The sequence below is a fragment of the Theropithecus gelada genome, chromosome 13 (genome assembly GCF_003255815.1).
Source record: "Theropithecus gelada isolate Dixy chromosome 13, Tgel_1.0, whole genome shotgun sequence".
NCBI lineage: Eukaryota > Metazoa > Chordata > Mammalia > Primates > Cercopithecidae > Theropithecus > Theropithecus gelada.
Window position 1 is genome coordinate 100496577 of NC_037681.1, and position 17346 is coordinate 100513922.

Here is a 17346-nt window from a genome sequence, read left to right on the forward strand (position 1 = left end):
AATCTATTTATGTCAGTATGTGGCTTAAAATTCTTTAGTAACTGCCCATCACCCGAGAATAATGTCTAAACTTCTCATCACAGTTTAGGAAGCCCATTCACTAGCCTCCACCAGCTCTCCAACTGCCCTTCCCTATTCGCCTGTGGGTCCCATTTCTGAAGTCCTTCGCATGCTCAAATACTGTGCTCATTGCTGCTTCAATATTTTTTTAGTGTTCTTTGCTCTCTGGAACCTCCTTGTCCTGCTCACTTTTAGTCTGGGAAATTCCTACATTCCTTTCAGGGTAGTGAAATGTTGCCTTAATATGTGAAGTCCTTCACACTCCACTCTCTCCACTCATATACTTACGTGCCTTTCACCCCCAGTGGAACATAACTTACTTAGGGCTAAAGACCTAGGCCTTGTTCACATCAGTGCCTGATGTCTCCCTAACAGGGTGCCTGAGTAGACAGACATACCCACTAAATAGTAAATAGGACAGAAATAGACCGATTTGTAAGGACCCTGAGTCAGGACTCATGCTGTAGAAAAGGGCTGGCTAAGGGAGGTTCTGTTGACCCTCAAGAAAACTAGGGTAAACCAGTGCCAAAATCAGTTTGATGGAATCTGAAGGTTAGAGTCTATGGTTTTGGTGTGCATAGGCAGCCATAGACATGCATAATAGAGGCAGACACTCTTATGGGGGCAAGTTGAGGGCATCATGGTGGGAGCCAGACTGGGACAATATAAAAATCCCAGTTATAAAAAGCTGAGTAGAGCGTTAAAAATTAACCTTTGTGCAAATGACATTGTGCAGCAGCAAGCAGGTCAGTTGATCAGCAGTGGATGACAAATCACTAGTCTGCAGGCTTTGCAGGAGTATATCTGGAAAGCCCCCTCCCTATAACCTACTTTTGTTAAATTGATGATAGTACCCATCACAGTGGTGACCCTCATTGACTGTCTTAAGTTTTTATATGTTTGGGTAAAAATGCTACTGTAATGTCTCCCTGTGAGATGATGAATGCATTTCAGGAAAGAGTAGTTTCACCTCATTTTCATAAAACTGTTATGCTTTAGACATGTATATGTGCAAGTTAGTCTACACAGATATTTTTCTGTGCTCTCTTGGCTGAGAGGACCTAGAAGCAATGAGCACATCTAGCATCCAGAACTTGATTTCTAATACCATTCTCCAATAAAAGGAACCAGGCTCCTTCGAGAAATGGCTTATTCTCCATTATTGTCCATGGATTTGAGCTAGCAATACACGTCATGAACCTAGAACACCTTGTACTGCCAGAAAGTAAGGAAATAATCAAACACAATGATGGGGACACATGTCAAAGGGACACAATTAAAAAGCGACAATTGAAAAATCTCCCTATGGTGAAGCTGGGACAATTTGAGCAATACAATACAGTAGTATTGGATGATAGCCCCAAGTATGAAATGAACATCTTTCAGCCCATACTAATAAAAATACGTGATTGAATAAATAAATGGGGGAGAGCAGACAAATTTCCCATGCAGAGTAATTTCAAATTATTTATGTAGCATAACTCTCCATTCCTTAAGCACATTGCGAGTACCTCTAAAAAGTGCAGTATGGAAGTGGGGAATAAGCTTATAGTGGAGAAGCCTGCCGAACACTATCTCAGCCAGGTGATCAAATTTAACAGCAGTAGTGATGAACCATGTGGACAGTTTATGTGATGACGAGAATGGCACTTTACATCCATGGTCTTCTCCTTGGAAACCCATAACCCCAAAATAATCATGAGAAAAATCTTACATGAGTAGCATTTTACAAAATACCTGACCAGTAGTTCTCAAAACTGTCCAGGTCATCACAAATAAAGTCTGAGAAACTGCAGCAGCCTTCAGAAACCTGAAGAGACATGAAGACTAAATCTAATGTGTTATCTTGGATGAGATCCTGAACTAAAAAAAGGACATTAGGCAAAAACTGAGGAAATCTGAATAAAAGTACATACTTTAGTTAAACCAGCAAACAAAAATGGCTCCTTAAGAATGGCCAAGTCTTTTTCAATCTTTCCGATCTTCGCCAAAGTTCCATTTGAATTTGAAGACTGGCTCTACATCAGTCTTTAAAAAATGATTAGTGAACCAGTGTCCAGAACTTCTTCCATTTTCCTAAATTTCCTGATTTGTTGTTTATAAAATCCCCCTCTATATTTCTTCCTTTTATGTGGTGCTGAAAATTTTCAATCCTTTTAAGCTGGATGCATTCAAGTCTGAAACAATGAACAGATAAGGAACTTAACTTCTTGGAATAAAGTAGCAGCGCTTTAAAGAAAGAGGAAGAATTTATGTAATGATCCTTTAAATGGTGATGAAAATATGGGTGTTTGATAAATGACATTTTTAACATTCCTCTTAGCAAAAAAAACTGTTCATCCAAATAACAATGATAAGAAAACATTATTTTTCAATTGGTATATTAGGTTAGGGAAAATTAAATGCTTAATAACCCCACCTCACACCACTTCAGTTTATTTCAACACAGGCAGAGTTCAACACAGGCCTTTCTATTTGGATGTTCATGAGGGTGACTCAGAGACCTAGACATTCTCTATCTCATGGCTTAGCCATTCCCTCTCACCTTGGAGTTCTTCCTTCCCAGCCTTCTAGATGCAGAGAGCGGCAGGATGGAGTGAAGTTGAGAGGAGGACCGTAATGGAGATTTTTAATGGCCGAGTCTGTAGGGGATATTTCACTCCTACTCCCACGTATATATAAAACTGAAATATAGTACTTTGAATAACAGAAGGAAACTCATTTTTAAGGAAGTATTATCCCTTCTTAGAATAGCATCTGTTTTTAACTGCTTACAAGTTCTATAACTCACCAACAGATGACTAAGAGCTAGGACTGACACTGAAGTTCAATAAATAACACAAAATTATCTTAATAGGTTTTTATTGTTTTGAAATAAATAAGCCTTTTAAGAGGTGACTGTAGGAGATAGATGTTCATGAATCATAGTCTATCAGCATTTTTTGTTGTTGTTACAATGAAAAGCCTTTGGTTGTTTTAGAGATAATAATGGCATGTTAGCTGTTCTCTATAAAGAGGATGTTTTGAACCTTGTATATGTTATTTGCCATTTTCTGATGGTAGAAAGAAATTTGTGCTCATCGTTTTGGTGCAGTTGTGACTACTGCATTTTCTGGGAGGTTTGCCAGGGTTATTCTTATAGACTTGAGCATATAAACCTACAAAGACAAGTAGCCCACGTACAATTTTAACCAGTCACTTTGGAGAGGAAACAGCCACACTAATCAGCTATTTGTGATCTAGACTCTTATAAGAGTCTCTCCCACCTCACTCCATCTATTTCTTCCCTTCTAACTAAATGGTAATGAGAATATCATTCTGAAATGACATGAGCCTGCAATTTGCATAAATTTGATACAGAAAGTCTTATAATCATCACATGGATCATAGTTCAATTTTATATATGTGCTTTCCGGATTCCATGTTGAGATTGGGAAAATTATTCAAATTGTTAGAATATAGACCTGTAATCTCAAGTAATTGATGTCCCCTATTTTAGGAAAGCATACAACAAAATTCAGATGCATGTATATCATCTATAAATATTATTTTTAGGTGAGAAGTTGAATTTTTCATGATTGTAAATGGAAGAAAAAGAAAATCAGTTTAGGCCAAAAAATACATAAAATGGCTTGAAGATTGATTTCACCACATTTTTACTTTGTTTCAAATGTTATAATAAAATTATTAGAGCTTTGCCACTGAACCAATCTGTTTTAGACTCATACTGAGTAGTAGCTCTGTAACTTGACTTAAATCATTTGTGGAAGAATTCTTGAGTCATATGGAAGACATCTCTCTCTCTCTCTCTTCCCTGTACAGTCTCCCTCTTTCCCCCATACCCCCTTTCCCCTTGCCCACCTCTCTTTCCCTCCCTTGTTTCTATTCTTTCCTTCTACTACTTTGCAGGGGAACTTCCCCATTTTCTTTTTCATAGCAAATATGAGATAAACTCTAGGCAAATCCAGTTTAAAAAAAGAAAAGATTATCCCTGATTTCTGAGGGAGGATAGACAGTTTTAAAGAGAAACAAAAAAGAGATTGGGGATTCAGCTGGATATGAAAATAGCTATATTCATTAAGAAGAGCAATGCAAACAGCTGCAAATTTGGATAATAAGCAAGGAAAGATATTTGAATTTCATTAGGCTTTTTTTTTTCTCTACAGTTAGCAAATATCTCACCTTCTAAAATTACTTCAATTGTGATTCATCCACAATAAGCATGTAATTAAAATTGAAGAATGTTTACCAGGTGAGGGAAGTTGATGAAAGGAGTCTGGAGAAAGGTTTGGAAAATGTGCAAAGAAGGGCAATTCAGGAAGCACTCTGTAATTTGGAAGATATTTTAGGAAAGGTAATGCCGGGGAGGATTGCAATCAAATAGATGTTTCTGGTTCAAGACCGGCCTGTAGAAGCTAAGTCACCAGCATCTTTTTGGTGGTGGAAGTGAATTAATTAGTTAATTCAATCAATATTGATTGAAATTCTATTGTGCTTTGACTTCTGCATCAGATTCTGTGAGAATAATTGAGGGGAATACCATTTCTATAATCATAAAGCTTACACTCTAGAAAGGGAGATAGAAATAAAACATAATTCAGATCAGTTCTGGTGAGAAGTGTAGAGTACTGTGAGCAGAACTGTGTGGGTATGTGTGATGTAGGGGAAGGGATTTCTGCCCCAGTCTGGGCACGGGCTCAGCAATATATCCCTTGTTCTTGTCTCCGGAGCCAGGTATGCAAATATTTATGGCAGAGCATACTTTTTGCTCTTAATGGCAATTTGTGATACTGCATTGAGAGCATAGTAGGAGTCTTCATTTCATTGTACATGTGTCATGGAAGGCACACAAAAGACATAGAAACCAAGTCCAGAAGGATTGGCATGAGTGTGCAAATTGATGTATTTGGGGAGATATTCCATAATTTTTTGAATAAAGTCTCAAAAGATAGGAAAGAACTTTAAGTACTTCAGTGTTACTGGATCCAGATATTGGTGAAAGGATATTATAAAATGAGATACACAGGAAAAAAGAGGGGCTGATCAAGAAGAACACATTTTATCATGAGTTAGAGACTCAATTTTTGATGAGTTAATGGTGATATGATAATTGCTATAATTGAGAAATGGAAGATTATGGCTCTTAATAGTTTAAAATGAGGTACTTACATGTCTCTACAAAAAGTATAGATGTTTGAGAGTGTAGAGTCATATTAGGGGGCTGGGAAATCAATATTCTGAAGTCCAGTGAACAATGGTAGAATATGACAGAAAAGGGCATCTGAATAAGTAGATATTATGAAACTTTTGTTTCGATTCCATAGCTACATGTTTGTATGCCTGGGGTGCAGATAAAACGTGGAAACTGTATTTCTTATTGTGGGTTGGAGTTAAAGAAGCCTGAAAGTCGCTGTGGTGGAAGTATCCAGTTTCTCAGGTGTGTTTTCATGCTGAGGAAAGGGGCCTGGAGAAGCAGCAAAAAGATCAGGAACTGGACAGATTCGAGGCTCTTGCTCCTGAGCCTAAAGAACAAATCATCTGCATCCGGTCCCAATGTCAACAAGAGTGAAAACACTTTGCTTTGGACCCAAGGTGACAACAATCATAAACCCACCAGTTACCTCCTTGGTGTTGTGATACAGATAAATTGAGAATAATGTTTAACTCAAGGTAGGTATTTGCCCCTTGTAAATAGTTGATGAGTTAAATGTCCAGCTACAGAAACTTGTCTTTGGCCCTCTGGCAGAGTTTAGAGATTTCTGGGCTTCTTGGAGCAGGTCTGTATTTTTTCTGGCCCAGCTTGGGGGAATGAGGAATGGGTGGTGGTAGGGGGGACATTTGACCATTTTCTACTTCCTCTATTTTGATTAAATGGTGGGAAAACAAATCTCCTGTGGGAGCTACATCATCTTTTATGTCTGCTGACCAGAAGTTGAAGCCCAGGAATCAGTTCTTCAAGCAGCATTTTAATAGAACACAGCAAGTGGCCTTCTGAGATGACCCTGATATCAACTGTGATACAATGTGCTCTGTTCTTAGATACAGAAGGCACAACCAGGGAGCAGTGGTCTCAGAACAGAGGCTTCAGGCAAAGCTTTTCAGGATAAGGGATGTGTGATTTTGATGTTAAACCCTAATTACAGGTTAGCCAGGAAACGGGACCGCCGGGTGGGGAAGTGAGAGGAGTATGTTTTTGAGAAAAATAACTAAGTTTGTACCATTAGCCTGAACTTTCACCATTCCCTTCACCAAACTCTGATGGTAAAGCCTTTCCGAACTTCTTGAACTTGCTCTGTGCAAATTTTACCAATCCTGTGCATATGTAGTTCTTTTTCTCAAAAACACACTAGGAATGGTAAGATGGTCAGAGTGTGTGCGTGTGCATGTATGTGTATGTGCATGTGTGTGTGTGTCGAGTCCAGAAGACATGGGAAAGGTGTGGGAAATGAATATGAATCTGGAAAGCTAAACAGGGCTGACTGAAAGCCTTGTGTGATTGGAGGAACTGATGAAGGATTTTAGGTAGGGAGACAACATGCGTTATATTTTAGAATGGATGCTGTGGAGCTGGTGTGGTGGGTTATCTTGGAGGGGTCTGAGATGAGGGCAGGGAGATTGGAATACAGAGACTGATAAACAATTTTTCCATAATGCTTATGGAAATATTATATCAATAACATTTAAAATATTTAACAATTTTTGCTGAGGTCCTGAGCATCGATGGTGACTCTGATAAAGATGTATGGTTATATTCAGGTTTTCTAAGATTGCCTATCCCTAGGTCTCACTTCCTAAATGATTGCTTCTCTTCAAGACAGCTTCTGAAGCCAAAAGCTTTATGGGCGACAGCTCTGGGAATGCATTTTAGCGTTATCATCTTGTGAGATCACCACCCAAACATGAAGGCAAGTGCTACAGACTTGCCTCTAAAGATGTAGATGGTTTTGCCACCAAATAAAGAATGTGTTGTGTCAAAGAATCAGGTTTCTTCCAACTCTAAAAGCCTATGCTTCTTCAGTTATTTCTATTTTGCTGTAAACCATAAAACAAGTTAGAGTATGAATCCAGGGAGTGAAGAAGCTCCCAGAGCTGTTTGAAATGTGCCATGGAGGGGTTGGCATCCGTGTTCTCAGAGCCACTTTAAGGGAAGTTTGTGGGATGATTGTCATCCTGTAAATACCCAGCACAGTGCTGCCTGCTGCCTGCTGCCTCCCCCTCATAGCAGATTTCTTGTCCTGTGTGACAGATCCGGTAGAACACATAAAGTGCAACTTCACTATTCCGGGCCCCATTATAACTAACTGAAAATACAACACGAATTCGATTCTGTCTTGATAAACATATGGTCCATCTCCCGTGTAATATCATGGTGCGTCTCTATTAAATCTTGCTTTCTGTTGTTGTTAAAATGGAATTCTACTATAGTGTACTTTTACAGTTGATCTTTTGTGCTTCAAATGATTTAGAAATGTTTTGCATAAGTAAATCCTGGTTCCAGAATATTCAATTGATGATTTATTCTTAGAGCCTATTGTTAATTTATTTAGTGTTTGACTACACGTTATGGAAGTGTTAACATTATTTGTTCAAGGTTTTTGATATTTGATGCCTTAAAAATATACTTTTCAAAACAGACATTTTATTTAATGAGGGGAAATATATTGTTCTTTGAATAGCCTTGACACTGTGCCAACTCATAAGTGTTGTAATGTGGAATGATGAATTCTTTGCATATATATATATATATATAAAATTTGAATATATATTTTTATAGTGTACACATAGGTATCGATAGTCCATTTATTTTAAAAAGCATGTTTATGATTTTAAGTCATTCTTGACTTGTGGAAATTAGTATTTTGACCTACGTTTTTCCTATTCCAGAAAACATATTTTTTAAACACTCACATCAAAAAATTAGTGAGGTTGGCCGGGTATGGTGACTTACATCTATAATCCCAGCACTTTGGGAGACCGAGGCGGGCAGATCACTTGAGGTCAGTCGTTCCAGACCATTCTGGCCAATATGATGAAACCTCGTTTCTACTAAAAATACAAAAAATTAGCCAGGCCTGGTGGCAGGCACCTGTAATTCCAGCTGCTCAGGAGGCTGAGGCAGGAGAATCGCCTGAACCTGGGAGGTGGAAGTTGCAGTGAGCCAAGATAGAGACACTGCACTCCAGCCTGGGCAACAGAATGAGACTCTGTCTCAAAAAAAAAAAAAAAAAAAAAGTGGTGAATTTGCTTCAAAATCTGGTTGTCAGTTGTAGAACAATGACATTTTTTTCTTTATAAAAATCTTATAGGATAGGTAAGTATTTATGCTTTTAAAGAATTAATAACATTTAAAATGTGTGTGGTCCTAACTGATTTTTTGCTCCACAGAAGCAGCTCAGATAATTCCTGCTGATTTCTAATTTCAACCATAAATATCACTTAATTTATTGTTAAAGTATTTTTCCTTAATGGAATTTTTCTCCCATAGCTTTAAGACAGCCTCTGACTTGCAATTTCTTTATTAATTTTATTTTCTTAAGGTCACATTATTCCTGGCCTTTCAGATTTTTTTTTTTTCATGATCTGTGACTCTTGTTTCATGGGCAGGAGCTTTGTCCTCTTTCCTTTTTCTTCACCACTCTTTGTAGCTCTGACACTTTAGTTAATTTTTCAGAAACCTTAACAACTCTGCAGTTAATTTTTCAGAAACCTTAACAACTCTGCCTTTGGAGTGGCACTGTGCACTGTGGAGGACAAAATAAAAATTGATGTAAGCCGATTCATCATTTAGCTTTACTGCTGAAAACTCCACATTTGTTTCCTGTTGTACCAAGAATAAAGTCTGTCTTTCCTAGGACTTTTGAGACCTCCTGTCTCCTTCCCTGCTCTCCACTTCCATCCCTTCCCTTTGTTGCTTCCACTATGCCAGGCATATTGACCCTCGTGTGGTTTCCCAAATATTGTGAGAATCATTTTTCTCAAAGTTTTTATCAGCAAGATAAATTGCTGAGAGTTTAATTTCTAAGTTAAAAGATACAACAATGAATGTTTTAATGGTTAACATAAAATTGCCTTTGAAGGTACCAACCTACCTTCAAAGCACCTGTTTATAAAGCATATAAAGAAGAATAAGAAGTACGTGTTTCCCAAACCTGTAATGATGTTCTTTCAGACTTTTTGATCTTGGCCACATATTGGCCATCCTCTTTTTAACATAATAGGACCTAGCTTTGAGTGGATTGATTATTTTTAAAGTTCTGAGCAGTTAAACTTTTGCCATCATAGTCCCAAGCACTGTTCTCTAGAGGTGGTGCTGGTTCTGGTGATTAGTAGGCTCAGGATGTGGTTATGGGAACGTGTGGCTGAGGATGAGTAAAGGAAAAGTCAGGCAGGTTGGGGGGTCAGATGTTCAGACACAGAGATGCTGAGATCATCAGGAATAACACCAGAAGTGGGTGGGGTAAGGAAGAATGGAAGCCAGGTGCTACAGGCATTTAGGATCTCAGTGTCTTGATAGATGGGAGAGGGAGGAAAAGATGCTGAAGGGAAGCTTGGTGAGCAGCTGTCTGTATGGGTGTATTAATCACGTTTTTTAAATTTTCTGAATTTTGTGATATCTTGGCATCTTTGTGCCTTGCTGAACCTGGAGAGACTGTCCCTCCAGAGCTAGCAGATTCCCAAATACATCAAACAACTTGCCTGGGAGCACACTTTTCACTTGCAAACCAACAAATCCAAAGCCCACATCCTAATCACAGCAGCCAGCTCCTTTCTCTAACTCTCTCACACCCTAAGTCAATATTTCCCCTGCCCTGTATCATCCCAGGGCTAGGTATCAGACAACCAAGGATCACCTCTACAGCTCAGAGCATGTTGAAAGTATTCAGATTGTCCAGTCTTAACCTTGCTCACACTTGCCTACCCTGCTTTATTCATTCCTTCCTGCCCTACCACAGTACAGACCCTGGGACCTGCTCTCCCCTTGCCACCTCCTTCACTCACCCAGGTGCTTCCTCAAGTGGCACTGTAAGGCATGGCATAGTGTGCCCCCCCGTTGGGGACTGTGAGTAACAGACTTTCTAACTGTGAGTCATAGAACTTCTTTTAATGGCGTTGACGTCTTTGTGTTGTTACTCAGTCACCTCTATGAATTAAATTCCAAGAACATTTAAAACAGTGGGAGACCCTCAGGAAAATTAAATATTAATAGTCTATCATGAAGCTGTATTTTTACACAGAAACACACATTGACATTGAAATCTGATTTATGTAAAAGAGACCAAAACAAACAAACAAACAAAACAACAACAACAAAAAAACCCAGGTTTTTAAAACAGTGTGTACACTGGTCCCAATTATAAAGAAAAACTTTCAGTATACATAGTGTAAGACACAGAAACAAATAGTCCAGCATAAGATACCCAAAGTGCTAAGAGCAGAATTTGGGATAACTTTGTTTATTTGTATTTTAAAATTATCTTCCAAGAATTGTGAATTATTTTGTGTAATTCCAAGTCTTGCTGTAACGTGGTGTCATTTATGTATCTTTTGCTCCTTTGGGCATTAGAACCTTGATTGTGATGGTGACGTAGGAGCCATCAATTCCACACACACGCATTAAACAATGCTACATGGGTGGGCCTACAATTTATTTCTACAATCAACATAGATTTTTTTTTTGGAAATGGCTGAGTTTGTGCTCTAAACTGAGAATAATGTACATTTTATTGTATGCATGCATAAAGTGTGAAGAATTTATACGATATTTAGATAACAATTTCCACTTCTTCCTCACTGAAAGCTGGTCGAAACCCTTCATTGTGAAGTCTATCTTCCTAAGTTCTTTTTTTCATCAATCACAGAATCCTGTTTTATGTGCCCCATGGCAGATTTTTTTTTCCGTTGCATTTATTTTATCAGATCCTAGAGTTTCTCAAGTATATTTGCTCAGCATTTTCTCTAAGCAGAGTCATTTTGGAGGCTTTCCTTTCCTCTGTGTGCTGTGCTCATAATGTTGAATGCCTTATGTGGTAACTCCTGATTTTGCTTTTATCTGTCTGTTGAATCAAATAGTTGTCTACTTGAGTTTGTAGTCCTGTACGTAATCTCCCTGTCAGAGATTTGCTCTGTAGGATCAGTGCTCTCTGTATACCGAACTGAGGAATATTTTACACTCATTTCATATTTGAGGATCATTCATACTTGGGGCCCACGCTGAAAGAGCTTTGACACTGCCCAGTGTCAACAAACCACTACCTGTCTCCCAGATAGCAGTACCTTAGTATTTATTGTTTGCTGAATAGCCAGGGGTTTGTTACATACTCAATGTCATATGTATATGTAACATACACATTTTAGATGGAGGAGTTGGAGGAATGTCTTTCTTGAATGTTTAGGAGAATTTTAGGTGGTTTTGTTCTATACATGTACAAGAAATGCTAACTCTCAGTATACAAAAAAGGATTGAATAAACTGGAATAATATTTGCAACATGAAGTTTAGAGCACCCAAATGCTTTCCTCTTATCACCATGTATACTTTCTAAAGCAGAAAAAAGTAAATAGTTAAAATCTGAAAAGCTGAAGTGCCATTTGATTATTTTGTAAAGGACCAAACCACTTGTCCTTCACCTCGTTGTCTTACTGAAGCATGCCTCGCCCTTGCTTTCATGGTTATTAGTATTGCAAGCTCTGTATGAAAATAACAATTCCAGGTGAATTATGACTTTTTGGACTTAATGGTTTATTCCATTGAGGATAGATTTGTTTTATATTCCTTAAATTGAAGGCAATTCACATATTTTAAAATCCCTATAATTTTCATATATTTTAGCAGACTATATATTTAAGGGTATATATTTCTTGATTGTGAAACAGTCGCAGTGGTTTTAGATGCATATCTTTTGTCTTTCTTTCAAATGCAAATCCCATAGTGAGGCAAATTTAGTCCATTCCAATAAAATATTTTAAAGTCTTTTTATTAAAGCAGAAATTAGAATAATTATCATTATTTATAAATACTGCTTAACATAAAAAGAACTCCAAAGAAATTATAATCACTCTGTAAAACTGAAAGTAAAAAGCACTTAAAAATTCATGAGTATAAAATAAAATATTCCTTGATAAAAATTGTGTGCATAAACAACTTATATTTTAGAACAGAGCTTGGAATATTCAGTTTGTATAAACCCCTAACCAGAAAATTTTAATGAAAAAAAATCCTCTAAAGTAACAATAAATATATTTTTTCTGTTTATCAACAAATGGCTAATGAGGATCAATAATGTTTTTATAGTTCAATGCTTCTAGATTGCCATTTGCCTATGCTAATAGATCTACCAGACCTACATTTGCCATGGTAGTAGGTATAATGTAAAAAGCAATTCGTGTGGCCCAAGGCCCAAGTTATGCTATGGGTTATTATATTGATTATGAGTAGTATTTTTCAGTAGGATCACTATTGGTATTTTGAGTGAGAATATTCATTGTTATGTGGGAGTTGAACATTAAACAACGCTGGCCTTTTAATTACTTCACAGTGATTGGGACATCCAAAATGGCCCCTGGAAAATATTATGTGAGTAACACAGCCCCTACCTGAAATCCACTGATTCAGAATAAGAACCAGCAAAATGTTTCTGTAGAGGTGGATAATAAATATTCATATGTGTGGGCCATGCAGTCTCTGTCTCAATTACTCAACTCGGCTATTTTGGTGAAAAAGCAACTAGAGTATAGATGACATGAAAAAGAGTAGCTGTCTTCCAATACAGACTTTATTTACAAAAGTGAGTGCTGGGCAGATTTGCACTGTGGGCTGTAGTTTGCCAATCCCTTCATAAGTTCCGCAAGTCCATCAATCTGAACACAAAGAATGCTATTTGAAAAACAATCAGTAGTATTATGTTAGTTAGGAGGGTTTGGGGCTGCAAATAATATGAAATCATATTTGCTGTTTCTAAAGATAGGGTGGTTTCAGTCTTGGTTAATTTAATGTGTGATTGTCATAAGAGACATAAGCGCTTTTCATCCTTCTACTCTGTTATTCTCACTTGTCATTATCTCCCCTCATAGTCTCAGATAGATGGAACAGTGTCATGCCTACTTACAACAGTGCACAGGGGAGAAGGACATGTCCATATATTCCAGGAAAACCTTTCCCAGAAGTCTCCAGCTGAGTTACTATCACATCTTGTTTGGCTGCATCTCCAAATGTGAATTAAAAAAAAAAAAAAAATGGAAAAAGGAAAAGATCCCATATATTTTACATAGGATAATTATGATTCTCCTCCTTAGCCTGGAGAGACAGATTCAGCCTTAACCTATACCTGTAGATGACCAATATTTGAGCTGTGATTACATGCATAAGAAAGAGCAGGCAGCTTTGAGAGGTGAGTGAAGAAGGATGTCTGTGAGATGCATTGTTTTCCATGTTAACTAAATTACACTCAAATATAATTCTGTCTTAGACGGTATTTGAGTCCATTTGTTTCCCTCTGTTTCCCAAGTAGTCCAAGGGAACATTCATTCCACCTATCTTTGGTCAGAGGAGAGGGAGGAGTGTAGACCAACATTCTACCCACTGATGACAGGCCATCCGTCTCTATTGTTGAAGAACCATCACAGAGCCTATGCTCACCTTCTGCGAGGTCAGTAAAACCAGTATATGAAAGAGTGTTTGAACTTGCTTAACAAACATCACTTAGCAGTCCTTAAGGAACCTCTCAAATAAACCCCAGCTAATTATACATAGTTAGTATAGAATCTGGTTTATATTACAAGAGTTGAAAATAATTTGCTGAAAAGCATTTTCACTGAAATGATATAATCATTTTAGTGCTAAAGGGAATACAGAAGACCGATGGATTCTTTTAAGCTCATAAAGTTGCTGCCCTACAGTTTCAGATGGAGCAGGTGATTTGTCAAGAGAATAATTTTGGTGGCTGGGAGATACAGATATAACTAGAAGCTGGTTTTCCCACTTTGTTTTGCTGTGTTCCCTGAATTACATCATGGTATTCCTGCAGCAAAATGCCTGCAAGAGACCTTATGCTTATCAGTAGGGATGGCTCTGACTCAGGTTCTGATTTTTTTCCTGGAGCTATTCTTGAATGTTGAGCTCTTTAAGCTGTCAGTACTGGGGTTGAACAGATACCTTTAGATGCAGCTATATTTATTGTAGTGACTTTTGGAGAATGATACTGTACTATTTTGTGGATAGGTTTGTTCAGAAGACCTCATTTTGCATCTCCCTCATATAGTTCATTCAGTTTGGAAGGGGCTGCTCCCTTAATGCCCATCATTTACTTATGTGTTTATTCAAATATATCAAATTCACTGTTCCATCCTCAAGGATCTAAGTATTCTAGTGTGAAAGAGAATGAGCCGAATGATTAAAATAGAGTGAGATTTATGGCACAATTGAGGGAAACATTGTGTCCTATAAGATCGAAGGTGACATTGAAAAGGTCAAGAAGTGACGCCTGAGTTGAGTCTCAAAGCATAACCAAAGTGAGTCAAGTAAGGAAAACAGGGATGAAGCAGGCCTATGGAAGGAATGACACAAGAAAAGTCTTAGAGGAATGGGAGAATATGGGATGTTTGGAGAACAGCTGGCAGTTCACTAGGTCTAGAGTTCACAAAGACTTAAGATGCACAATTGGCATATACTGAGTAATGGGACTGTACTGGGGTACAGTTAATATATTTAGAACTTTATTCTTCGGCAGTGGGAGTCATCAGAGGCTATTCAATGGGATAGTGACATGATGTCATTCCTATTTGCGAAAACCATTATGGCTGTGGGATAAAGAAGGGATTAGAGGGAGTAAGACTGAAGGCAACATGACCAGTCAAGAGGCTGTTTCAATAATCTAATAAAGAAATGCCAAGGGCCTTGATTAAGGCAGCAGTGGTGGGGAGAGAAAGAAGAGATGGTTGTGAATCAGGTGCTGACAGAATTTATTAGACTTGAACTTTTTATTGTAGGAGGTAAGAGAAAGGAAAGGAATTCGAGACCATCCTGACTAACACGGTGAAACCCCGTCTCTACTAAAAAATACAAAAAAATTAGCTGGGCTTGGTGGCAGGCGCCTGTAGTCCCAGCTACTTGGGAGGCTGAGGCAGGGGAATGGCATGAACCAGGGAGGCAGAGCTTGCAGTGAGCCAAGATCGCGCCACTGCACTCCAGCCTGGGTGACAGAGCTAGAATCCCTCACGGAAAAAAAAATAAAAATAAAAAATAAATGACTACTGCATTTCTGACAGGGCTTGATACATGATAGTTCTTGATAGTTCTTCTTCCTCTTCTTTTTTATTTTTTGAGATGGAGTTTCACTCTTGTCACCCAGGCTGGAGTGTAGTGGCATGATCTCGGCTCACTGCAACCTCCACCTCCCAGGTTCAAGCAATTTTCCTGCCTCACCCTCCCGAGTAGCTGGATTACAGGCGCCCGCCACCACGCCCAGCTAAATTTTGTATTTTTAGTAGAGACGGGGTTTCAACGTGTTGGCCAAGGTGGTTGGTCTCAAGCTCCTGACTTCAGGTGATCCGCCTGCTTGGCCTCCCCAAGTGCTGGGATTACAGGCGTGAGCCACCGTACCGGGCCGATATATAATAGTACTATTCATTGACATATGACCACAGGAGTTTGACCAATGTTGTGGAAAGATGAGTTCACTTTTAAGCCTGTTCATTTTGAAGTGCTTGGAAACCTAGTAACGCGTTGTATATAGGAGGCTGGAACCCAGGAAGGAGCACTGAGCTAAAGAAATCGATGTGGGAGTTTTCAGCATAAAGTAAGACACTGACATGAATGAGACCAGACCACACAGGCACTAGAGCAGAGAGAGATGAGACACAGTGATGGAGTTCAAAGCAGAAACATGAAGGGCATGGGTCTAGAAGAAGAGGGTACAAAGAGGACTAAGAATAAGATGTAAAGAGGGCACAGGAAGACCAGGAGAGTGTGGTATTCTTGAAACAAAAGAAACAACAACATTGTCAAATATTTCTATGTTATCAAATAAGATAAGATTTTAAAAGAGGACCCTGGGTGTTTTGAGATGATATACTTATTGATTTTTATTTAGATAAGGAATGTGTGATCATTATGTAACTAGAATATATATATCAATGTATAAGGTGAAAAATATATATAATTTTGAATAATTTAAGAATAACCCTAAATCCCACCGCCCAGCATAACTACTGTTAAAATTTTGATGTGTATTTTTCCAGACTTCTTCTATATGCAAATATATTCTCTATATCCAGATATATGTCTATATATAACAAAATGAGTTCATACTATAAAAATATTGGATGCTGCATAAATTTCCTTGTCATTCTTCCCCGAGACCATGATAATCTTCCCCACACCTTTCTAATTTTAGTATATAAGCTGGGAAATCACATGATGTCCATTGAATTAAGTAACTAGAAGATCATTTGTAATTTTGCAAGGCTAATTTCAGTGGAATGGCGAGGGCAGAAACCAGATTGTTGTGGGATGGGGAATGAGTAGGTAGTGAGGAAGTGGAACAGGCATTATAGACTACACTTTCAAGAAGCTAGGCCATGAAGGAGAAGGGAAGTATTGAATGTCAAGTGAGGAGTAGGATGGAGAAGGATATATATATTTTTTATTTTGTATTTTACTTTTTTAATTGGACAATACTTTCCACTGCCTGGGAAGAGCCAGGAAAGGGGTGAAATTGAGGATACAGAAGAGAGAGTACAATTGGTGGAATGAGGCCTTAGTCAGGAGGCAGGAAGGGATGGGATGCCGGAAAGAAGAACCAAGCCCCATCTTCTAATAAGACAATTGGGAAGGAGATAAGGGTAGAAACAGATAGTTTCATACATTTGTAGATGTGTCACCTGAGGTGATTCTGGTCACCTTAGAATGACTATGGCTGATGCCCACAGGTATTGAGCTATTTGATGCTTTTTTGAACTTGTAGGAAACAAATACCTTCCATATTGGATTAGATCCATTATGTGTTCACTTTTATCTTCAGAGTGGTAACAAGAGATGCATGTTACAAAGGTCTAGTCTTCTCTGACAAACTGACAGGTCAAAAATGGTCCCTAAACACTCAGTTACCTTAAACAATACATTAAGGATTTATTATCCTCATATTTCTGTGAAGTTTCTTGAAGCTGTGTATTTTCTTAGCCTGTTCTGCCCCACAAGACTTACCACCCGTGAAATAACATATTGAACACATTTCAGGAAGTTGAATTGTATCTTGGAAAAAATCAGATTTGGAGTAAACTTTGGTTGAAT

General features: G+C 38.2%; 1 protein-coding gene across 6 annotated transcripts in view; it reads left to right on the top strand.

Moving 5' to 3' along the window:
- Positions 1–17346, top strand: part of CTNNA2 (catenin alpha 2) — a 1475417-nt gene that overhangs the window by 423576 nt on the left and 1034495 nt on the right. The window contains exon 2 of one of the 6 annotated variants that reach the window (XM_025354024.1): positions 13565–13705. The exons of the other annotated variants lie outside the window; for them this stretch is intronic. Coding sequence (XP_025209809.1) covers positions 13642–13705 — 64 coding nt within the window. The 5' untranslated portion in view covers positions 13565–13641. The remainder of the gene's footprint in view (positions 1–13564; positions 13706–17346) is intronic. 6 annotated transcript variants of the gene reach the window in all.